Source organism: Callorhinus ursinus, unplaced genomic scaffold (assembly GCF_003265705.2).
Source record: "Callorhinus ursinus isolate GAN/ISIS: 27379988/994484 unplaced genomic scaffold, GSC_fseal_2.0 scaffold16, whole genome shotgun sequence".
NCBI lineage: Eukaryota > Metazoa > Chordata > Mammalia > Carnivora > Otariidae > Callorhinus > Callorhinus ursinus.
The window spans coordinates 18,666,248-18,692,062 of NW_027397078.1; the positions used below are offsets into that span (position 1 = coordinate 18,666,248).

Here is a 25,815-nt window from a genome sequence, read left to right on the forward strand (position 1 = left end):
TCTCTTATCTCTTTGAAGGAGTAGCCAAAAAATTTAACACTCTGCACACGCAGGCAAGAAAGTTAGAAACAAGTGCAAATCAACACTTAAAAATGTAAAAAACCCCAGACGTGCTGCGGCACGGACTTCATCCTCATGGGCCGGGCAGAAGGTTACACAGCCTAGGTCAACGACTCCTCTTCACAAGCCTCACAACCCACAGTGCTACCTGTGGATTTAGTCCAGAGGATCCTGGAAAGGTGGGAACATGGCCAATCCCTTCATTTTCCTTCGTGCCACTTAGAGCAAAAGTGACAGTCGTGAGAAAAAAATGTATAAATATGATCAAGAAATCATTACCATCTGCACTGTGTACGTGAGTTTGCAGATGCTTCCTCTACTGCGAATTTACCTTCTGTACAGATCACTTTCAAATGACCAAAATAAAAAACCCAAAAAACAAAAAACAAAACTTAAGTCCTCTAATGGGTGGTTCATGGACCTCCATTTTAAGGACCCCAAATTCCTTTTAGAGTGCACACAGATTCACGACTGACCAGAGGGGGCAAACCCTTATTACGATTTTCATGAAAACAACACTTACTCATCCCATTCGAGGAAAAACAGTAGATGTATTATTATGAAAACAATGTGCTTGGGCACTGTATTATCTGTTGGTCCACACTTGGAATAAAGATTCATCCGTCTAAATATAGCTACATAAACAAGCTTGAAAAGACTGCTATGAATTCTAAAATATTCAGCACAGTTTCTTAGAGCTGGTCAGTCTAAGCAAAGGACAAACTGAGATTCACTTCAAACCGCCGGGCTAGGGAACACAAAAGAGGCCCTCCTCACCTATCGAAAAGTAAAGCGGGCCTTTCAGGACTGATTACAAGGTGAGAGAAAGCGAACACTCTGATAGCGCTACAATCAGCCTTTGTCATTCGCAAGTGCTACTTGGCGTAGGATTCTAAAAAGGGTAGGTGTTGCTTTACAACTGTCGGAGGAAATTACCTATTGGCTCTCAAGCATCACACGTACAGTTCCGTGTAAAAGATGTATTTACAAACTGAATGTGGAAAGATGATAAGAGCTGCTGTTAGTGGTAAGGCAGGGAACTTTTCTTGGCCCTCAATAAAACAAAGGCAGGAAACAAGTAAGAATATTCAGAGAGAACATTAAAAAGAGGGAACTCATCTTACCTCCATCCAGCTCCTCGGCCCCAAAATGATTCCTGTAGAAGAGCATGATTTCTATCTTGTAACACTTGTAGATGGTCACCAAGCAAACAAGCAGCAGAAGGATAGCACCAAGCCCTCCAGCAAGTTCAACTGTGTACATTAGCTCTAGGGGGAAAAAAATCACAAAAGGGAATTATACCATATTCACATCCCAAATCACAATTTCAACTTGATTTCACAGTTATGTGGATGAGACCAGATGTAGGTAATGGATTGACACAACCCCTTCCCTTTCTGCATGAGAATTTGACCTTTCTAGCTCTGTTTCCTTGGTAACCACATAAGGTGGTTTGTGGTAACTGTGTTGCTAAGCGACATTGCTTATGGTAAAAACGGTAGATTGCATTTGGACCGAAAGAATTATAAAAACACCTGTTTGGAAACTATGATTCTGAGCTTGCCTGAGTACAGTAACTCCTATAAACATATCCCTTGTGGGAATCCTGCAAACTAGGCTTGGCGATATAAAGCCTTTAAGCCAGGACAGCTTCTGAACTCATCAATGTGAATCTTGGTCCTTCCCTCCTGAGCTGTCACCTAGGGGATGGGGCTCGGGGGTCGTAAGGGTTCCAACAACGCAGTTCCTGAAGGGCGGTGTGGACTGTTTCACAGAGTGTTGGGTGGACTCCCTGAGGAATACCTGCTGCCTCCTGCGAGGAGACTCCCGTTCTCTACCTCTCTGAATAGTGACGCCAGGGTGGCCCATCACAGTACTGGAGGCCGAATACTTGGGCTTAAAAAGTAGGCCCCCTAGTGGCTGTCACAGCAGACTACAAGTTGGTAGTATTTTCCGTTCGCTAAGCTGCTTAGACATTTTTCTTTTCACTTGTTTCCCCCCCTTTACTAGGCAGGTTGCTACATTCTATTCAAAAGAGGGATTTTTCTGGCCACTCACTACATACTTGTTCTCTTTTTCCTATTGAATATCCACATTACATTAAAAAATTATCAGGCATTTCCAGGGATAAAACATCCACTTCTTTTTTTCTCCTTTAGCACTCATAGACATTGTGACAAAATCAAGGCTACTGATTTTTAAACATTAAGCCAGAATGCACAGAATTTTAAAAAAATTTTTGAGAGAGAGCGAGAGCACGAGTGGGAGGGGTGGAGGGAGAGGGAGAGCGAGAATCTCAAGCCGACTCCACGTTCAGTGACGTGGGCCTCGCCAGGAGGCTCTATCTCATGACCCTGAGATCACGACCTGAGACAAAGCCAAGAGTCCCTTGCCCAACCGACTGCGCCATGCAGGCGCCCCAGAATGCAGATTTTGAAGTTCACTTTAAGTGCCCATGTATGCCTGCTGTCTTCTTGATCACCATAGTCCAAATGTTATTGATGGGCAGCCACTGTTCGCTACAGTTGATGACTACCTTGAAAAGTGTTAGTTTCCTTAATTATCACTAAATATAAAAATTTCTGAAATTATGGCTCTAAAATAGTGGTATTTTTGATGTTTTCATTTACAATCTGTCAATGGGTTATCTAATTTCATTGCATAGTTAATGCAGGCTTATACTGAAAACTTTAAAATAATTTATGGTTTTGCAGTGACAACTACTCTTGTGTTACAAGATCACTCCTGAGATCTCAAAAATGGGGTGAAGTCATCATGGGTATGATGCAGTATCAGTGACAAATAATTTGAAAAGCATGGACATCATTTCCTCACAAGAACATTTTGTGTTTGTGCGTGTGTGTGTGTGTGTGTTTGCGTGTGATGTCACTTTTCCCGTGATAATTACAGAACAAAACTCAGCCATATTTTTCATTGTCTACTCCTTCATTTTTATTTCAAGAGTTTTATCAAAAACCATATATAACTAACATTTAATCAAGTGTATTTTATGCTCTTATTAAAATTAAATGGGAAAGAGAAGAAAATCTCATTAAAAGTGCTTGGATTTTATGAATTTAAGGAAGAAAAATAAAATGAGTTATTAGATCTTTTAGAGTCTAAGTGAATTAATATGGAAAGTAAAATACTGAAAAGCACCTCCTGGAAATTTTTACATTTTGTATTTATAAATATCAGACAACATTAACTGTTGAATCTTGTTGAGGGCCTACACAAGATAGTACTACAAAAGTTCTAGGAGTGAAATACAAAAAGCTCCTCAATATAATGTTTTCCCATTCCTATGTGAACAGAAAGGATAAGTGGGTAGATAATTCTGTAGGGTGCACTGGGCCTGGTTTTCTCAGTATATGAGTTAACTCCACCACACAGAGAAACCTGCATAAAACTAACTTATGCCCATGGGCTAATTTATACACCCAAATCATCTGATTTAAATTATACTGGATATGAAGGGAGAGATAAACATTTGGATTGTGGTTTCTTTTCAGATTCATTGTGTTTTCTAATTTAATGCACTGAACACTTGCAATTTATCACCCTAAAATTTCTTGCATGAGAGAAGAATTGGGAAAAAATGGACAATGCTTAATTTGTACTCTCAAACTTTGCTAGTGGAAGAGCCCAGTGGTACCACTATATTAGACAATTTAGGGTAGTTTCTGATGAGGTTAACTGTGAATCTACCCTATGACTAGCAATTGTATTCCTAAGTATTTACGCAAGGAAATAGAAGCAGATGTCCACAGGAAGACCTGTTCAAGAATGTTCAGAGTAGTCTTATTCATAGTAGCCACAACTGAAAACAACCTGAACGTTCATTAACAGGAGATACTGAACAAACTGCTGTATGTCCATATGACAGAATATACTCAGCAGTAAAAAGAATAAACTACTGATACATGCAACATGCATGAATCTCACAAAATTATGTTAGGTGAAGGAAACCAGACAAAGTAATAGCTTCTGTATAATTCTGTCTAAATGAAGTACAAAAACAGGCCAAAAGAAACCATAGTGATAGAAATCACAAAATGGATGTTTTGTGGATGAGTGATAGGAAAATTTATTGGAAAGGGGCAAGAGGAAACTTGCTGGGGTAAAAGAAATATTCTGTATCATTTTTCAGGTATGGATATACAAGTATATACGTTGTCAAAACTCAACGAACTGAACACTTACCATCTATGCATTTTACCTGATGTTAATCACACTTCAATTCTTTAAAACTTGGATTAAAAAAAAAATAGACACTATAAATTCTAACTGGAGGCTTATGTGGGGAGAAGCTGTAAAGAAAGCTGGAGTCGGGACAGCTGGTCTACTGTAGATATCTCCCCAGGCTGGGAATGGTTCTATGTTGGCGCCAAGCACACACCTGGATTCTGGAGACGTGGCACCAGGCCTGGACAAGCAGCATCCTTCCCATGCCCATGTCTAGTGGAAGAGCTTTTGAAACAACCCAAAACTGTGCCCGAGACATGATCCTATTAATGTAATAAGCAGAATTCTCATTTTCTTCAGATGGCATTTATAAGACTGTTCTCTACACACTTTTAAACACTGAATATGCAAAAGTTAGAGAAAAATGGTATGAAAGTAAGTCCTTCTTATTTTTAGAGAAGTCATTGCCCGCATGTGAATTATCCCTATTGCTAGAAGTCATGAGCTACTCAAATAATTATATACACTACCTCAAATACACTATATAGTAGGCCAATAAATAGTACTGTCTGAAATGTAATGAGAAAAAGACAGTAGGGTTGATGTGGCTTAGCAACTAGAGAAATGGTCTAGTGTCCGATGAATATATCCTTCAAGGTACAAATGGCAAAGTTATATAAACCTAGAGTATGGGCAATAAGCAAGAGTAAGTCTTCTTGAGCCACAGGATAGTCATTTACTAATAAGATGGAGACCAAGACCAGGTCCAAAGAAACGGCATTTTCAAGGAGCTAATTTATCCTGAGATCCACAGAGTACCTCAAATTTTCCCCAGATACTTCTGTAGTATTACATGCAGAAGCCTAGTGTTCTTACAGTGTTCTTGGAAGTCAGAAAAGAAATGTGTCTTTCCCCACAGTCCACACACCAGTGCCCGCTCCTCAGTTACTACATTATTTCTATGCAAGAGTAATTTACATGCCTTCATATTATAAATGTGGGAGGTTAAAAATTTTCCCATATAAGTTTTTCACATTGGTTTATAAACCATGTGTAAACTCCCCCAAAGAAAATGGCGTATTAGATTTAGTTTCCACATTCTTTTGCTCCAAGCTGGACGCATTCATTAATATGAGTGCTACCTATTATTGCTTATACATTGGGTCAGGACAAAATTACTAGGGGTTAAATTCTGTTACACTTAAAAGAAATGATTCGGGGCCCACTGCTGTATTTTATCTTTACATTACAATGTGAAAGGTGTTGCCCCAGCAAATGTCATTTTCCCTTTGAAATGGGACCTGCTTTTTTAGCTCAAGTTCAAGTTGCCTGGAGTGGCAGCATTTAAAAAATAAAAAGATTCCATTTCAGCACAATTCAACTTCAAAAGATGGAAAGAGAAAGTGCAGACCTTTTAAAAATCTGGTTAGCCTTTGTGTTATTTGGTTAAAATGATAGACTCTACCCCCTTTAAGGGACTGAGACTGAATATTGAAAATTGTAAAGCAAAATCACTCAGCAAACCTAAGGGAAACTGGCATTTGGTTAAACACAACAAATGAACAAGTGCCAAAGAGTTACATTTAAGGGCACCAGCAGTCATTTAGTTACTGGCAATTAACAATAGTCTTTGGAAAGCTCCAGTTTGGGCTAAGGAAAAACACATTGATTATTGCTGCGGTAGTAGACTATTTTCGGAATAAATTGCTTCAATTTAAAACTAGATTTGCTACAAGCATTTTGAGCAATGACTACAATTTTTTCTTATCAAGACAGTTGGACCAAGCAACCCTTTAAAAGAAACAGCTAATTAAAATAAAGCGCGTGCCATCTCTTAATATATTGGATTACATTGCAAATAATAAATGCATTTGGTTTACACTAATCTTGCTGCAATTACCTAGTGTAGTTTGGGGTCCTATATTTTCTACTGGCCTGTACCTGGTCTTATTGTTGGCAAACTTTTTCTGCTAGATGTCTTTGAAGAGGTAAAGATGTTAACAAAGTAAATTGAAGTTGATATGTACTTTTGAACTCTTCACTTGGAGTTTTCATTTTGTTTCTCTATATGTATTTCTATATATAATCTTGTTTCAAGTAGAACTGAAGATTTCAGGTGGCTTTTTCTTATATGGTTTAGCCGAAAATTGCCTCATTCATTTTATAAAGTCCTTTGAAATGCTCTGCCCTGATTTATATGCAGTAAAGTGCAACTTTGTGGGGGAAATGCATGATAGACAATCTAATGATCCCAGTTTATTCATTAGCCTCACCAAGTACATTTCCTCTTCTCTCATTGTGTTATAAAGAGCTAAACTTTATAAGGATTTATCCATCCACATAAATTCATATGCATATTTATTTCTCTGGAGCAGTATAACTTATTTGTTCCTGGCAGGAGGATAATTATGCTCAGCCTACAAAGATATTCAACTCAATTCTACAATACATCAATGCAATTTAGAAGCAGTTATAATTTTTTTTTTTTGGTAACACATTAAGAAGCTGAATTGCTATTCACATAATAGCAAGAAAACGTTTTGGGAAGGTATAAACTAGTATGTAAAGATAGCAGTTTTGTTTTTGCAAAAGTGCTTTTTGGAACAAGGCAGGGTATACAAAATAATAATATAATAATAATAACAATAATAATAAAAAGGAAAATGAAAATGGTCTCTGAACGTGGCAGCTTGATCTGTGCAACCAAACATCTGGGCAAAAGATTACCTTCAAAGTGGTATATTTTGTCATTTTGGGAAGAGGCTTTCAGCAAAAGTATCGAATTAAATTTTACTTACTGTCAATCAAGAATGCAAATATGGTTGTTGGCTAGGACCCATCATTAGGGCGTAGTTAGCCTCAGCTCCCAGAAGCCATAGGAACTGAAGAGTTACATGTTAACAAACTGTTAAAAATTTAAAAATAAAATGGAAGACTAGAGGAAAAAAATACATCATTCTTTCTACAGTTAGCTAGAGCCTACCCTTAAACGTGCTTTTCTTCTTCCCAACCAGAGAAGGGTACTAAGTTTGGTTTTGCTTTTTCCTATGAAGTGAAAGGAATATTCATAAGTCGTATGTATTAAAAGACAAGGTTAAGATGAACAATGGCAGTAATTGAAAAAACATGATTCCACGAACAAATAAATTAAAAGCTCTTCCTTAGCCACAGCAGAAAGATGCGACTTGGTAAAAATGGAAGAAATGATAGAATTAGAAATCATCATGTTTCAGCCATTCTAATAATAATTGATTCAGGTAAGAATTATCAACAGATGCTAAAATTATTGGGTGAAAGATCGATGAGGCAGGATATTCACACTGTTTTAAAGTACCTCCCCACTGATTATTTATTAACGATTGAGGGAAAAATGGACACCATTTCAAGGAAGTAATCAAAATTAACACCACCAGTAATGGGACAAATCGACATCATGCAACTCCCGATGTGATGCATTAACAAGGCACAATATCATTTATGTAGTATTCCAGCCAGAAACAGGTATATGTCCAAAAAAGGAGGGCATATCAGGCAAACTCAAACTAAGAAACATTGTATAAAAAATAAAATCTGGCTTCTACTCTTTAGGAACGTCCAAACCATTGTAGGGTTCAAGAGCAGTTCCTTTGGTGTGAAGATTATTTTGAGTTAAAGGCAATCCATCCCCAGCAGATGCAGGGAAAGCCCTTTGCCTCCCCACCTGTCTAAATTTACATTGGAAAGGAGAGCCTGTCCAGGAAGAGAGCTATTAACAGAGATTCATCTTCACCTAAGAAATTTATCTGCATAACAGGGCAATCTTTGTTTTCTAAACCCCTTTGTTTTCCAACCTTTGTTTCCCAAGCTCCTCCCCTTAGCAGCTCAGGAAGGTCAGATAAGCCTCCTGTTGCCTGACTGTGTGGATTCCTCCTACTAAATTTGATATTCTCCCGTTAGTCTGTCTCATGTTTAGTTACAAGGACCTTGATGGACAGAGAAAATTTCTTCCCAACACCGTGAAAGAGAAAGAAAGGCTGAGGAACCATCCCAGGTTAAAGGACACTAAGACTTGACAACTAAATGCAATGTGTAATCCTGGATGGGAAATAGAGTAGAAGGGGTATTATTGGGATGATCTTTTAAAAGTGAATATAGATGGTATATTAGGTAATAGCATTCTACCATTATCAATTTTCCTGAATTTGATAAATATAGTCTGGTTAGGTAAGAAAACATCCCTGTTTTCAGAAGATTCACACCAAAGAGTTTAGCCATGATGTCTGCAATTTACTCTCACACAACACCAGTAATATGTTATGTGCTTGTATACATGGTATAGCTCTATCTTTTTATTTATCTACCCACATTAAGAGAGGTAAGGCAAGTGTGGCAAAATGTTAATAATTGGTGAATCTAGTTGAAGGGGATATATGGAAATTTATTGTACTATTCTTGCATTTTTTCTGTAAGGTCTCCAGGGTTTTGTTTTTTTTTTTTCAAAATAAAAAGTTAAAAAATAAAAGACAACTCAAATGGTAAGATCGTATTATTGCAAGTGCTATTGTAATTAGAGTGTTTTGTATTGATTAGATTTGACTTAAAATTTTATTATTTACAGTCACTCTGATGTAATCTGTCTAAAACCTTCAGTGTAATCTTCCAAAAACATGCCGTCCTTGCCTTGGAATTTTCTTCAGTAATTGTTAGCCCATCTACAATGTTTATGGAAAAAAGACCAAAACCCTTATGTTGGCATTCACGGTCCTTCACTCCTTGAAGCAGCTAATTAAGCTCCCGCAGGAATCATCCCTCCAATGTGAACTGAACTTGACATGTGTTTTCCCAGTTCTAGACCGACTAGAACTTCCCCTTTTCATTTACCAAAACCCTACCAGTACTGCGAAGCAAGGCAAAGACCCACGCTTTCAATGAAGCTTTTCCAAAAGTGATCCATCTCCTTAGAAAATGTATTTTCTGTAGCTTTTTTGGTGACTTACTATATTGCATTATGTAATTTACTTTTGTTTTTAGTTTTACATTATAAATTGCTTTACCTTAGGACCTTTGCTGTGGCTGTTCCCTCGGACTGGAATATTCCTCCACCAGATTTCTGTATGCCTCCCTCTTTGCTTCTTTGTCTTTGCTCATATAACACCTTTTCAGTTTGGTCCACAGAGCACTCATTCCAAATCACAAACCTGTGGCTGCACTTTGCATCCATTTTTCTTTTTTATTTTTTTAAAGATTTTATTTATTTATTTGTCAGAGAGAGAGCGTGAGCACAAGCAGGGGAAGCTGCAGGCAGAGGGAGAAGCAGGCTTCCCGCTGAGCAAGGAGCCCAACTTGGGACTTGATTCCAGGATCCTGGGATCATGACCTGAGCCAAAGGCAGATGCCCAACAACTGAGCCACCCAGGTGCCCCTCTTCTTTCCCTTTCTTTCTTTGTTACATTACTCACGATATAACATAGCATTTAATTTGCTTATTAATAAATTTACTATTGTTTATTATCTGTCTCCCACTGGAATTTAAATTCCATCAAGGTTAAGCATTTTTTTTTTTTGGTCTATCTTGTCCATATTTTTTTTTACTGATCTATCTCAAGTGCCTTGGAAACTATCGGACACATAGTAGGTGCTCAATGAATAGCTGTTGAATAAATCAATGACTGGATGATTAAGAACTCAATTTTCTAATAAAAAGTTAGTTTTTTTATGCATTCCCACTCTAAAATTCCAAGAATATCTCTGTAAGCCATCTTCCCAGCCAGCCAACGTGTCATGAGGTTCAAGCAACTGATGAGGTGTAATTATTAATATGCAGTCTGTTAATTTGGTAATAAAACATCGTTCTATAGAAAAATGCTCAACTTAACTATACAAATACAGAAATGTTCTCTCATTCATAAATCTCATGACCATATAGTGTAGTATAGACTTAGAGAACTAGGAAACTTTGTATTCACTTGGCATTTAGAAATCAATCATATATTGTTTACATCTTTGATAATGTTATTCAGTTTTTTCTTTTCATTTGATGAGGGAGCAGAAGGCTAGCTGAAGACAAAGCATAAGCTGGCGCCCTGCAACCTGCCCCCCACCCCCCAACTCCTGGGTGGGATATGTGTGATTTTCTTCCAGGAAGCTCCCAACTATCTTGACGTTATTGCTTTACTAGAGAGAAAAACAACTTAAACTTGAAAATGGCAAGGCCTCAGGTATCTTGTCTGTCCTCTTTAGCATATGAAAGTTCTTTTGAAAACCTCCCTTTTTCCTTACCTCCCCCAACAGGACAGTATATAATCAATTGCTCCTCACAACCCCAGTGCAGCTCTGTCTGCCCACGGGTCCTATCCCCGTTCTTTAATAAAACCACCTTTTTGCACCAAAGACGTCTCAAGAATTCTTTCTTGGCCGTTGGCTCCGGACCCCACCCCACCAAACCTCACCTATATCCTAAAAACCACTTCACATCCATCCATCCATCCATCCATCCATCCATCCATCCATTCACTCTCTGTTTAATAAATGCCTTCAATGTAGCGGGTGTAGTACTTAGAGTTCTAGCGATAAGATGATGAATAAAATAAGCTTCTTGTCTTAAAGGGGTTCATGCCTAGTTGCAGAGTCTGGCATATAAGTAGATTATTTAATAACACAGTAATGAAAGCTAATGTCTATTGTGCACTTAAGTTTCACTCTTAAGTGAAAGAAATGCTTTACTTTAAGTAGCATGACCACAGGTCAGGTGACCAACTCACTCAGGGTGTTTGTGTTTCTACTGGGAGATTTTAGGGATAGGGATCAGACACCGTGGCACAGTCCGGGACGGTACCTGCAAAGATTTTTGGCAAGAAGTTTGGTGCGGAGTACAGAGAAAGCAAATGTATGGCGTGATGGGTGGTGGTAGTCAACTAACTGTTCTGATTTCTCCGCTAGAACATGTTTATCTTTCTTTTCTTTGCAAAGCAACTAACTTGTACCTTGTCAATAAATTTGTTTGAAGGATTCATGGTATCAATTAAACCAGGTTTCCCAAAATTAGGTCAGAAAAACAGGGCAGTGATCCTTCCTCGTGAAAAATTGACATATTGTCCAAAAGCACAATGTGGCATCACTAACACTGAGCTTTAGTGCTGAAAACATTTCCCCGTTGGATTGTAAAAGCAGTGTTTGAAATCAGCTTATCTAAAGACCATAATGTGGGATGTACCCAGAACAGCTATGTATTTGTACACACATACAAACATACAAAGTATTCAGATGGGGACTCCTTCATCTTAGGTCTCCTAAGATTGAGTATGATGGGGAGAAACCAGACAAAGAAGGAAGAGACTCTGCTATAATAAAGAGCAAAATGGGCCTCAGGTGATCAGCTTAGAAGATAGGGCTACTGTTTATCAAGGTGTCAAATTTCACAGATGCCTAAAAAGAAAATCTCTTAGAAGAAAAAGTATTTGCTTTCCCTCTACTAGGAATTTCCTTCTCAACATGTCATACAAATAGGCACAGATGGAATGTTACAAAACGTCTCTTGAGAGAAAATTGTCAGAGTGAAGGTGGCATTGCCATTTTACTCCTTTTTGTTAAGGGCTGCGGTGTTTATCCTGAAAGCAATCCTCCACCAGAGGATATACTGTCACAGTTAGAACAGTTTGGTCTTCCACTGGGAATGCTTTGGATTGGCCAAAGAACCAGAACATCTGGACTACTTAGATAACCAATAGAAGGAGCATGTTTTCTAAAGGAACACTGAACCCTTCTAAAAAGTTATGATTTGTAGTATATTTAACTGTTGGAGGTAGATTTATAAAATATTATACATATGTAAGAACTGATTGCATTGCAATACGCAAAATGGGATGCTTTGATCAACTTCCGAATTTTATGTTATTTATTACAATTTTCTCCCTTTAGGGTTTTAATATATTTCCTAATTATTGAAAGCATTAGAATAAAATGTGTTCGGCAAAAGCTGTTTGTTTCTCTCACGAGACAAGTTTCACTCAAAGTCTTGGTGATTCCACAGAGCCAGAGACTATTAAGGCAAAAACAATAATCAAACCATACGCTGGTTTATTTCCCTCAACGGAAGTAACAGAAAATTCCATTTCTTATCTCTCTTGAATCTTTTTGATAGCTCTCTGTTTCCTGAAAACATAAGAGTGCTAAGACAAATAGTGGTAAGTTTGCCTTCCTTTCTCATTTTGTAAAGAGAGAGTGTCAAGAATTTATTAACACTTGTTTACATTTTTTTCTTCTCCCATTAATACTCTTCAAAGAAATAGGCATGGTTTGGGAACTACTGGTAGCAGAATCTAGCATTCCTTGGTTCCCCCGAAGGGAACAGTAAACAGCTGCTTAAACCATGACAAAGTTGAGAATAAAGTGGGTGGTCTGTATAGTTTAATGGCTTGTGTAGTTGGGATATAGGAAGGGCCTGTCTTCAGGAATGCATTTTCTTTTACCAAAATGGCAATAACGTGGACCTGCTTCATAAAGACCAAGGCATTATCTTAGCGTCTTGTTCTATGTATTGATTTTTGGTGCATGAAATTAGCAATGGTTTGAGAAAATAATGTAGAAGTAAAGGTGTCCCCCCAAACATAATGTTTTCTAATATAGACAGACAAAATGGGAGTGAGAGGGTACATCGAAGCAAACAGGTTTTAATACATTTTTAAATGTGTAAATAACTTGATTTGACAGCAAAAAGATGAATAATAGGTTTCCTGTAAGCATTTTAAAATTTTTCAGTGGCTGTACCAAAATAGATTTATTTTTTCTCTTTTTATTTTCTGACTCTATGAAACATGCTCAATGTGGAGACTTTGAAAATCACAGAAGAATACTGAGAAGACATGAAAGGTCACATAGGATCACACCACCCTGAGATAACCACTACTACTACTTCAGTTAAAAAAATTTTTATGCATCTCTTTCTAGTGTATTAGGTTTTCATGTAACTGAAACCTTTAAATGCTAACAGTCCAAAGTAGCTTTTATTTTGCCTTTGAATCTAGACGGTTTAGCATGGAGTTGCCCAAGGTGGTTTATGATCTGTGTTCTAGTAAGAGTCTTCATGGTAAACTCTTTAGCCTAATTTTTATTCACATACCTATTTATTCAACTACCATTTATAGATGCCCAGTTCAGCAAGGCAAGTCTGGCAGGAATTATTTAACAGTGCTATTGAGCTTTTCTTTATATAAATGATATTTTGGGCAGCAGTTTACAAATATTCAGTTAAAAGTAGGTTAAAACACAGTCCCATATTAGAGAAGATATGGATTTGAAATTTCATTTACTCTAACTGCACTCTTCTAAAGATGAGAAAACTAAAACTGGTATGTGAGTAGTTAACAGTTGAAAATACATTTGAATATTACCAGTTTTTATGTGACTATTGAGTTGCCACTGACAACAGTCAACATAAGAAGATAGCCAATATAGAATTTTGTTGTGATACCTTTAATGTAGTCCATTAAGCTACTTTCAATACTGACATATTTAAATAATATACACATCTGGGGAGAATTAGAAGCGTACTTCTAATTAGTAGAAGAGGAAAAGAACATGCCATCCCAAAATATGCCACCTGGCCATGTAGATTATTTTGAGTTGAAGGCCATTAAGACCCAGCAAACTCAGGAAAAACTTCCACCCTTCCCTTAACTGTCTAAAAGAATTGAAGTAGGGGGGCTAGCCCAGAAAGAGAGCTATTACCAGAGATAACTTTTCCTTAACTTTTTTTTTAAGATTTTTTATTTATTTTTGAGAGAGAGAGAGTGGACGTGGGGCTCGATCCCAGGATCCAGAGACCATGACCTAAACCGAAAGCAGACGCTTAACTGACTGAGCCACCAGGCGCCCTCAGAGGTAACTTTTTAACTGAAAGACTTAATAGGCATGGCTTGGCAAACATATGACTACCAGCTATCTGCTCTTCTTCTCTTCCTGTGACTTGCCCTCCTCCCCTTTGGAACCCCAGGCCCCTATATCATTCCTCAGGTTGCCTAAAAGCCTCAACGGCCTAATTGCCTTTGGGTCTCATGTTTTATGGGGTTCTTGTATGCACAAAATTATTTCTCTCTTTTTAGTCCACTTTACATCAGTTTAATTATTAGACCAGCCAAAGAACCTAGAAAGGAAGAGGGGAAAACTTTTCTGATATCCAAGTAGTTGTGAGTCATTACCCTGAAACTGTGGGATGATATGAGTTTTTAAATCACACTCACTTTACATGACATACTAGAATTAGAATTCAAAACTGATTTAAGTGAGGCAATTGATGTCTCATTCTTTTAGGCTTTGATAACAGCTTCTTCCATTTTAGTTTCCATGAACTTGGCAACCATTACTGGTCAGTACTCTGAAATGCAGTTGCATTGTCTTAAGGAATTGTCATTTCTATTCTGCAGTTACAGGAACTTGTCATTTAAAGATATGAGTCAACTTCACAAACACTTAAAACCACAAAAACATCCCTAGGAAGAGCAACCACTTCATTTCACTCTCAAGATTTGCAAAATGAGGTACAATGACTCAAAACTCAAAGAATCTATAAAATCTGACAAATGGGCTAATATATATACCATCAGCCTTACCCAGGGCTTCATATGTTTTTACAAGATTCCTGCACAGGGGCTTAAGGGCAAGTAGTTTACAAACCATAAAAACGAAGAATAATGACACGAAGAGACTTGCTTTAGGTCGCATACAAGTAAAGAGTCAGAACCAAAACATTCTCAAAGAAACAGTCTGTTTTTGGGTGCTTGGGTGGTTAAGCGTCTGCCTTCAGCTCAGGTCATGATATCGGGGTCCTGGGATCAAGCCCCATGTCAGGCTCCCTACATGGTGGGGAGCCTGCTTCTCCCTCTCCCTTTGCCTGCCGCTCCCCCTGCTTGTGCTGTCTCTCTCTGTCAAATAAATAAATAAAATCTTTAAAAAAGTCTGTTTTTCCATCACAGTTTATAATTTCTTTTCAGTAAATTCTCATTCATATATAATTTCAATTCATGGTAATGATTCTTGGGTGGTTTTTAAAATGATCTTTTTGTGCTTTCTTAAATATACCACTGGGTCTTTTGTGTGTAAAGTAAAAATAAAATCTATTTTAATAGAGTAGGGGCCAAGGGCAGGCTGCCCCAAGATGGGCCACCTTGGTATGAACATCATTTTGAGTTAAAAGTAATCCAAACACAGCAGATTCAGGAAAAGCGCTTTACCTCCCCCTCAGCTGCCTGCTGGTACCAGAGATTTCTCTTTAAGAAACTTACCTGTATAACAGGGCAACCTATGTTTTCTAAACATCTCCTCTTACCTTCCTGCTAATGGCCTTTCTCCCCTTTGTATCCTCAGGCACCTATCCTTCTCTTTAGCACATATAAATGTCATGTTGCCTCACTGCCTTTGGAATTTTCCATGTCTGTGTGGATTCCCCATATGTAGGCTATTAAATATTAAATTTGATTTTCTTCTATTAATCTTTCTCATGTCACTTTGATTCTTAGTCCAGCTAGAAGGACCTTGAAGGGTAGAGGAAATTCTTACTCCCTAACAATAGCATTTAAATGTCCATTTTTAATTTAGAGAAATCAACCTCCAGATACATTAATCTTCAAAGAATACACACTAAAAATAGTGTATGTGCCCTAAAAGTAGAGACAAACAGCTAACATATTTCTTATAGATGGTAAATGTAGTCCTCAACACTAAAATCTAATATTAGTTTCCATGGTAATTTATTGGAAATCAACATATTTTTTCCTATTATATGACCTGAGAGAGTAGTTAGCATTTTTTATGTGTCATGTCTAATATCTCACTTTACTGACCTGGTTGTCAAAGTTCGATATACAGGAACTGCTTGTTAAAAGTTATACCTTGCATTTTATGACCCAGTTGTGCCATTTCTCAACCGAGTGCAGGAATTCACAGCCATAACAAGGCACAGCCATCTCCCTCTTCCCAGCAATGTTGCTCTCATACCCCAGGATGGTGGTAGACATTGCTCTGGCAGCAGTGACTCAACTCCTAAAGAAAGACACCTATAGCCCAGTGCTTTGCCCATAGCTGGCACTCAATACATATTTGGGGAATGGGAATGATTTGTTCCTTTTTCATACAGCAGCACTATATGAATCATCTTTAGGCAGCCTGCAGTGGAGTGAGATTTTCATCAGGATATGCAACATCCTCAGTCACTAGGTTGTTCCAACCTAGAAATAATGAGATCAAGGTGGTTCTGAGAAGGAAGAGAGTGGTGTGTGGGCGGGTGCTGACTGTGAATATGTTATCCCGATTGTGATCTCTGATCACATGTGAAATTGTGCTATGTGTGCACTAGATGATACTGTGGGCTTCTTGTGAATACCTTAAATAGAACTATCATTTTTTAAGCTGGCTGTTTGTGTGTACTGTAAAGATTTTCCAACACGAAGATCTGAGTTCCAGTGCATTCCCTCTGCTCTGATCTTGGGCTTATGTGTGATTTATAGCTTCTGTTAGCAGCTAGAGACAGATCCCTGCTAAAATAAATCGACCTTTTGAACATGTAGGTACTGTTTATCCAGGTTGCATTACTGACTTTTGTCTTTGCCTGTTTTGCAGTCCTATCACTGACCAATCATATGTGGAGGTTCAATTTTTCTACTATGCCTGGCCTTCCTTACTACACATAATTGAGATTTTGTTGAATACGAGTATTCAAAACAGGAAATTAGTGGTATTTATTGCCCATCATGTATCTTGTTTCTCCTTGGTAATTGCTATTTGCATAGACTGAACACTGTATACAGCCTATTTGCATAGACTGAAATACACATATATATCCATAGACACGTTGTTGAGACACATTCCTAAGTGGATTTCCTTTTGTAAAAAAGGGCTATATAAGAATTCTGTCCAACAGTGAAGGCCCTCCTGATTTAAGAGGTTAATTATTTAATACTCGAAGAGAGTGCCCTCTCAGACATCTCTCCGAGTAGCAAATGTGTTCTATAAAGCACAATTTCATTGAATATGTGAGGCAGGTAACCTCATTAAGAGTAGAGTGTGAGGGCAATGTACTAATGTTCAAACAGGTTCAAAGGTTTTGACCATGTAAGAGGAATGAGGCAATGAGTTGGATTTAATCCCACTGACTAGCTATATTCCATTTTCATTTCTCTCTCACGGAAACAGTGAACTCAAGAGAGCTAGTTGCTCTTCACCTATTAGAAGCTACCAAGTTTATCAGAGGATCTATTGTCTAGGCAAAGACCTCAGTATGCCAACTGCAGTCCACAGACCAGCAGCATCAATATCAATAAGGCACTTGTTTGAAATTCAAACCTTGAGTCCCACCCTGGACTAATGAATTCCAATCATTTTTTAACAAACTCTCCAGGTGATCTGTTTGCACTGTAAAGACTGCAACTGTCAGCAGGCCCTTTTGCTCAACTCTAGACCTTAAAAGTTAAAACCTAAAATAGACAAGACTGCTTGCGTCCTGCTTGAACTGAAGCCCATTGTCCTTATTTCTTTTTTCTAAAGATTTATTTATTTATTTTAGAGAGAGCGTGAGAGTGAGAGAGCGAGAGTGAGAGAGACAGAGAAAGAAAGAGCCACTTGCGTGTGTGAGTAGGGGAGAGGGGCAGAGGGAAAGAGAGAATCCCAAGCAGACTCCCCGCTGAGCGGGGAGCCCAATGCAGGGCTGGATTTCATGACCCTGAGATCATGACCTGAGCAGAAATCAAGAGTCAGACATTCAACCGACTGAGCCACCCAGGCGCCCAGCCCGCAGTTCTTAGTATCACACTTTCCAGAGGCACTGATGAAAGTGTTTTCCAGTGATCAGAACATTGCAACCACCAGGCCAGAAAAGCCCTGATAGCAACAGAATGCAGAGAAGACCACAACCCAGAAGTCCTCTTCCCTGCGGCTCAACACATACCAACCCCCCGCCTATGATCATGTGCTCTCTTGCATGCACCCCCCTAAATTCTCCCTATAAAACTCTAGGTGTTCATCTTGCTGGTGGAGAGGTCATTTGTTCAGGCTTGAGCCTGCCACCTCCCCCAGCTGCCAGCACCTGAAATAAATTTCTCCTTTTCTTTTTTCCAAACCCTCATCTCTTGAGTTATTGGCTTCTCTTGAGATGAGTTTATCCGAGTTTGTTCCACAACAGTGTTGGCAAACTCAGTCAGGAGCCAAGCTCTGAATTGGTCCAGCCCCCTTGGGATTCCCCAGGATGGAGCAGTTGGCCTGGGCAGCGGCCCAGGGGGCTCACCCATTCGTTTCCTGGGTCAGTGGCTATGATAGATCAATTAGTAACACAATAACAACAAAAAATGATTGTGAAGCCCTGCTCTACAGACTTCTAGTTGACTCTCCAAGAGTGGAAACAGAAGGAACCTAATTTTTGCGAATTCCAATGATATAAGAAACACCCAACTGTTAGCTGGGATGCAACAGGAAGTTGCTCAAATAAGAGAGCTAAAAGCTCTCAGCAGAACGGAGGACAAGGGACAAAAGCAGGGAAGGAATGCGTTTTGCTTTGCAAGGAGACAACCAACTAGATGTTTCACCCGATAATGCCTTGCCAGGTGTGTCTCACCTGATGGCCCCTTATGTGAGACAGTCTGAGCCAGACTGGAGCTGAGGACGTGTGCAGAAGCCCCCCTAAGCTGACCTGAAGTTAACTTTAGCTCATTATAATACTAAGATCTCCCCCTACGGGCAGTTTTTTGCCATTTTTTGAACTTTGAACATACGCTATATGCACTATCATGTTGACATGCTAGGTGTGCACAAGTGAACCAAAAAGTGCCTATGGAAGCTTCCTGCCCCCGCCCCCTAATACACCGAATAAAAGCTTTCTGTACGAACTCCACCAGGAGACAGTGCTTTGAGACCTATCTCCCTGTCTCCTTACTTAAAACAAGTAATAAAAAGTTGTTTGCATTAGACATTTCCTTGGGTTGTGTTCAATTTGATGCACCCCAAGTAGCAAACCCCTTAAGTTCGGTAACACAAACACATTGGTTTTAATCTTGGAGGATTTTCAAGATGAAAATACCTGTCTTTCTGTCAGTAACTGGTGGCAATTTTGCCCCCTGGGGACATCTGGCAATATTTGGAAACATTTTTGGTTGTCAGAACTAGGGAAGGTACTACTGGCATCTAATGGGTAGAGGCTGGGAATGCTGCTAAGCATATTCTACAATACATATGACAGCCCCCCACAACCAAGAATTGATGAAGGATAGTCGGAAGGCAGGCAGGCAGGGACAAGGGGTCCCTACCCTAAGAGGAAATCACCCTTAAAAGATTTTAAACCACCCAGGAAAGAGCCCTCCACCCTTTCCCATGTGAAGGATAGGTGGCAACAACCTGATTGGATGACAGTCACAGGGAGGGTTCATCAGATGAAAACAGCCTGCTAACAAGCCCATAAAAACCCCTAGACTTAGAAACTCCGATGGCAACCCTCTTGGGTCCCCTCCCTCCTGGGGAGCTTTGTACTATCACTTTGCTATTGCCCAATAAACCTTGCTGTGCAGCCCACTACTCTGTCTGGTCTACCTCTTCATTTTTTGAAGCAGCCTGAACAAGAACCGTGGGCACCAATGAAGGAAAAAATCCTGTAACAGAATTAGCCAGTTCAAAATGTCAATAGTGGTGAGATTAAGAAACCCTGCTGCAGACAAAGTTTATATTACTCAGAATACATTTAATCATCCATTCATCACATTTACAAAGTGGGTTACATATGTTGAGTAATATAACACAGAAGTACAAGTTAAAGATCTTTATCAAGAATTTAACATTTAGTTGGAAAACAAGTGAAAAATTCAGTAAGACAAATAAAGGACTTCCATTGACGATGCCCACGTATACTTAAATTCTAAGAGCTCTGGCCCACATGATTAGTTCAACATGAATGATAAAAGGTTTTATCCTTCGTGGTCCCAATACTGGCTTTGTCCAGGATCATCTCGTTGATATTTACTAATTGAGGAAAAAGCTAATCATCCCCAAACAGTGGTCCTTTTCTTTCCTAACAAAGACACTGCTTGAATAGTCTAGTTCACACTGAAGCAAACTGAATGACCAAAATGACTAAAAGGCAAAACTATGCTGATCAGGAAAAACTGGGATCAAGAGACTTTTGAAAGGACATTCCAGGTCTGAGGCAAAAATAAGTTGAATTTAACCTCACTTACATCATATATTTTATGTCTAAGGAAATAGCTCAAAAGGTTGGCTCTCATGCTTGTAATTTTGGTGACAATCGAACAACCTTGTTGAAATGTCCATTATCAAGAAACTCAAAGGTACAAAATTACTAGTATTGGACAATTTGTGCTCCTGGCGTAATAGCCACCAAGTGTATTTTTTGTTTCGGCGTTAGTTATCGAGAAGAAAAAAAAGGAAGAACTGAGGTCAGCTGTTTAGATGTCTTACACAACTGAAGAGCAGAGAAGCAAGAAAAATGTTACAGGCTAGAAAAATTTTTGACTGAAAAATGTCAGATCTTATCCAAGGAGATAATTTGTTAAACTTGATGGCTCTGATTTGGAGATGCTGTAGCAACATAACTAAAGTTCCTTAATATTTGGGAATTGCACAGGCAATGAAGGGGAGCAGAATATACACCCCCAAACATGCTTTCTTTGGCATATGGATTATTTTGGCTGATTATCATTATTTTTTGAATTTTTTTGAGATTTTATTTATTTATTTGAGAGCGAGAGGGAGCGAGAATATTAGTGGGGAGGAGAGGGAGAAGCAGCCTCCCCACAAGCAGGACCCTGGGACCATGACCTGAGCCACAGACCCTTAACCAAATGAGCCTCCCAGGCGCCCCCGAGGCTGATTATTTTTTTAAAAGATTTTATTTATTTATTTGAGAGAGAGAGCGAGCATGAGAGGGGGGAGGGTCAGAGGGAGAAGCAGACTCCCTGCCGAGCAGGGAGCCTGATGCGGGACTCGATCCTGTGACTCCAGGATTATGACCTGAGCGGAAGGCAGTTGCTTAACCAACTGAGCCACCCAGGCGCCCCAAGGCTGATTATTTTTAAGAAACTGCAGACACAGGAGAAATTTTGAAAACTGAGAAGTTACCCTTTTGTGAAAGATATTTACATTTATAAGGGAAATCTCCATTTGTAAGGGTGTCTCCCTTTCTTAACCTGGAAGAGCCAGGGACTCAAACTCTCTAAAAACTCTTTTTTTTTTTAAAGATTTTATTTATGTGAGAGAGAGAGAGAATGAGAGAGAGCACGAGAGGGAAGAGGGTCAGAGGGAGAAGCAGACTCCCCGCTGAGGGGGGAGCCCGATGTGGGACTCGATCCCCGGACTCCAGGATCATGACCTGAGCCGAAGGCAGTCGCTTAACCAACTGAGCCACCCAGGTGCCCTAAAAACTCTTATCAATGGAGAAAGCAATGACTTAAATCTGTGTAACAACCACACCCTTGATTACTGTGTTTCTCTTGGAAATCTCCCATAACTGGCTCTCCCACCCTCAGCATCTTCTTTTGTCTGTAGCTGGAGATGGTATTTAGGGTGGTAGCTTAGGCCATTTCAGGCAGTTACTCAGTTTTTCTGGATATCTCCCTTGCATAAGGGGGTATACAAGTTATTAAACTTGTTTGTTTTTTTTCCTGTTAATCTAGTTTGTTATTACAGGGAGGTCTCAGCCAAGAATCTAGAAGGGTCAAGGGAAAATTTTTTTCCCTCCCCAGAGCAGTAACTCAAAAAAAGTGACTCTTTAGTGAATGTCTATTCAGTTTTTAATGAGTCATTGTCTTTCTAGGGAGATGCCACCACATAGAGAGGTAGGAGGTTTTGGTATCTGGGCAAAGTTTGACTTTTCCATATTTTGAAGTCAGTGATCAAAGATGTCAGATGTTGAGCCCTGAGAGAGGCTTAAACAGTTCTGTGATCTTACTGTATCTCTCAGTAAATAAATACACTAGGTAAATACTAACTAGGATAGGGGCATATACTCCAAAAATGATTCATTACAAAAAGGGATAAGGAGTCCACTGGGTCTAAATTCATCCGGTTTTAAAACAGTACATCCTAAATGATGTACACGTTAATTACATTACTAATGATATTCTGGGGACCAGGAAGTTTATTGAGCAAGTCTAATTTCTATTGATTACATTCTTTGGAGGGAGAAAGTGTGTGTGTGTGCAAGAAATAAAATGGGTTTGAGAGGGAATAGAGAAAACCTAGATGTTTATCATTATTAACTAGTGCTGGTCTCTGAGATAGATACTTTGCTAGTTCCCAAACTACTTCATGATGAATGGATTGCTATATTATTGTAATCAATATATCTAAACATAACCATTCAGAACAGGATTGTTAATGAACATTCCCTTAATGTGACAGTTTCAAAGCTAAACATTCCCTAGAAGCATAATTCTATATTAGGAATGCTTAATATCAAAGCAATTTAAAAAGTAGATGGTGGCATTTCAAATTATATTGGTTTTATTTCCTGTTCATTTAATTTTATGAGTGCCAGACACACAGTAGGTTCTTAATGATTATCATTAAATGCAAGAATAAATGAATGAAGCTCTCCTTCAGGACAGCACATTCTAACTAAAGTAAATCTATTATAAGGTAAAATATGGACTCAATGGAGCTGGAGCTAAAGCTGGCCATTTTAATATGAGATAAATTAGACTTAAAATGAGATTTGCGGGAGTTTTTAATAGAACACATTATTATCACATCCTAAATTACCCAGAATATCATGTAGTTGGAGCAGAGAAATCATGTACTGGCTGCTAACATTTACTGGATGACAAATGTGTGTCAGACATTGCGATACATATTGACACTAATTTTGTTTATTTAATCTTCATAGCTATTCTATATGGTAGGTTATTATTCCCATTTTATAGAAGAGAAATTTGAGGGTCATAGAGATTAGGTGATTTGCCCAAGAGAGTGGGGCCAGACACTTGGTTCCTGGACCTGTTTTGAAAATATAAGCAGGACTATAGTTGGTATTAGTTGTATTATTAACTTAGCTCCACGTTCTGTTTTATGTTTTATGCACCTCTTAACCTCATGCACAAGCAATCATTCACTTTGCCTTTTTTTATCCCTACTCTTTGATTGTGGAAACCTAATGAGCAATGGATGGTAACATTTGTTTTGAGGTATCTGATCATACCAGGTCCCAAATAGTGCCTCACTGTCTGGAAGAATGCTGTCCCTAGGCTCAACAGGGCAAGGTAGTTTGGGGAATGATCCTGGCCTTCTTGATCGGCTGTCCTTCTGATAATAAAGTTTTCTTCACTTCAAAATCAGTGTCTCAGACATTTGCTTACTGCACATTGGGCGCACAGACTAGTTTAAATTTGGTAACAGTAACCCAGTCAGTACACAGAGAATTGGGTTTTGAATACATACCATTGCTAGAGTCCACACCCTTAACCATTAAGCTGCTTTGCTCCATATAGTAAACATGTGTACACTGGGAGGCCATCCAGAGTGAGAGATTGGACAAAACACACAGTGAAGAAGAAATTTAGGACTGCCTGATGGGTGCAAGAGTGGTTAGGCCTGAGGCTAGAGCACATTGCTGGCTGGGTATTGATCTGAAGACAAGGGAAAACGTAAAAAATGGAGGGAACAGGAAAGATCAGGATTTTGGAGGGAAACTGAAGGTGAAGGTCAGTGTTGGATACATGTCAAGTCAGGCAGCAGCAATGAGAAACCTAAGCAAAAGCATTTGGGTAAAGGATTCAGAGACTGAAATATGAAATTCAATCACATATGGGCAACAGTGGGAACGAGAAATAACACAGAAGTGAATGTGCTAGCTCTGTGCTTTGGTTCTTTTCCGAGCAAGCTTGTCAGGTCAGGGACTAGAGTGAGGACTCTAAAGCCCCCTGGCCATTGCCCGTTCATTCTTCATCTGTCATTCACTGCCTAATCTAGTTCTCTGTAGAGTATGTGAAATATATCTGCGTGGCATACCTGACATGATCTTAACTGTCCAAGTACCTTCCCTAGCTGCAGGAACCAACAATTTTGAATATTCTCATATAAACCTTTTCTTTTTTTCTTTTTTTAACGACTTCATTTCTTTTTAAGTAATCTCCATACCAAACATGGGGCTTGAACCCACAGCCCCAAGATCTTTGATCGAGAGTCGCACGCTCCACCTACTGAGCCAGCCATAGAAACTTTTTTTTTTACGATCAATTTCCTAGGAAATTTTCAGCCAGTGTTTGTGGAAGTAGGTTGGTTGTTTTTGTTTTTGTTTTTTAAGATAAAGCCTGGTCCAAACTCTACCCTAGTTCGATCCTAGCTGAATTATTTATTGTAGTATCCTCTCAGCATTAAGGAAAACTCATTTAATACATGTGAGTGATATCTCAAAGAATCCGTAAGAAGGGGAGCAGGTTTTGCCATCCCAAAATATGCCACTTGGGCATGAGGATTATTTTGAGCTAAAGGCAATCAAGACACAGCAAACTCAAGAAAGACTTTTACCTCTCCCTTAACTACCTAAATGGGGGCGCCTGGGTGGCTCAGGCAGCTAAGCGTCGGCCTTTGGCTCAGGGTCATGATCCTAGGGTCCTGGGATTGAGTCCCACATCTGGCTCCGCGCTCAGCAGGGAGCCTGCTTCTCCCTTTCCCTCTGCCCCTCCTTCCTGCTTGTGGCTCTCTCTCTCTCTCTCTCTGTCTCAAATAAATAAATAAAACCTTAAAACAAACAAACAAACAAAAACTACCTAAATGAATGTAGGTAGGGGGCCTGGCCCAGAAAAAAATCTATTACTTGAGATAACTTTGCATCTGAAAGTCCTGACTATACGGTAAAGCAAACAACTAATTACCAAACATGGGCTCTTCTTACTGTCCTGTGAATGACCCACCTCCTCTTTGAAGCCCCAGGCCCCTGTGCCATTCCTTAGCTCTGGACAGCACATAAGCCTCAACTGCCTGACCTGTCCTTGAATCTCCTATCTCTGGGGCTCCGGTATGTATCAAATTAAATTTGTTTTTCTCCTGTTAATCTGTCTTATGTCAATTTAATTATTAGACCAGCTGAAGAACCTAGAAAGGAAGAAAGGAAAGCTTTTCTACCCTAACACATACCACCCACTGGAGGGCTCCGACATCATTTTTATTACACCAACAATACTGAGCAAAAGGTAACGGTGGAGGAAAAAGTGCTTAAGTAACTTGCACAAAAGTGTGTCCTGGCAAGTCTACTCGTCAGAAGAACTGATAATTGTGGTCTGCAAGGTCTGTATGCATCAAACACTTTAACACAGATCTTTCAGGAGGTTTTAAAAATGAAAGAATTTGAAGGCCTGTAAGATAAGGGATTTATGAATAAATGGCAGAAAAATATGATTAAATGTGACATCTTCCAGTTCCTTCTCTGAGCTTTACTCTTCTGAGTGATAGAGCAATTCATCTGATAATTACATAATTGCTAACATGACAATAACTTGACTCTTTCAGGAACTCTATGATCAAAGACCATAACTATAAGCCTACCTTGTGCTGTGCCTTGACCTTCTGAACCTTGCAGAGCTGGGGAGCTTGCAGTTATGCCAC

General features: G+C 39.1%; 1 protein-coding gene across 1 annotated transcript in view; it reads right to left on the reverse strand.

Moving 5' to 3' along the window:
- IL1RAPL1 (interleukin 1 receptor accessory protein like 1) overlaps window positions 1–25,815 on the reverse strand; it is a 1,391,691-nt gene that overhangs the window by 21,461 nt on the left and 1,344,415 nt on the right. The window contains exon 9 of the mRNA XM_073902198.1: window positions 1,185–1,328. Within this exon, the coding sequence (XP_073758299.1) occupies window positions 1,185–1,328 (144 nt within the window). The remainder of the gene's footprint in view (window positions 1–1,184; window positions 1,329–25,815) is intronic.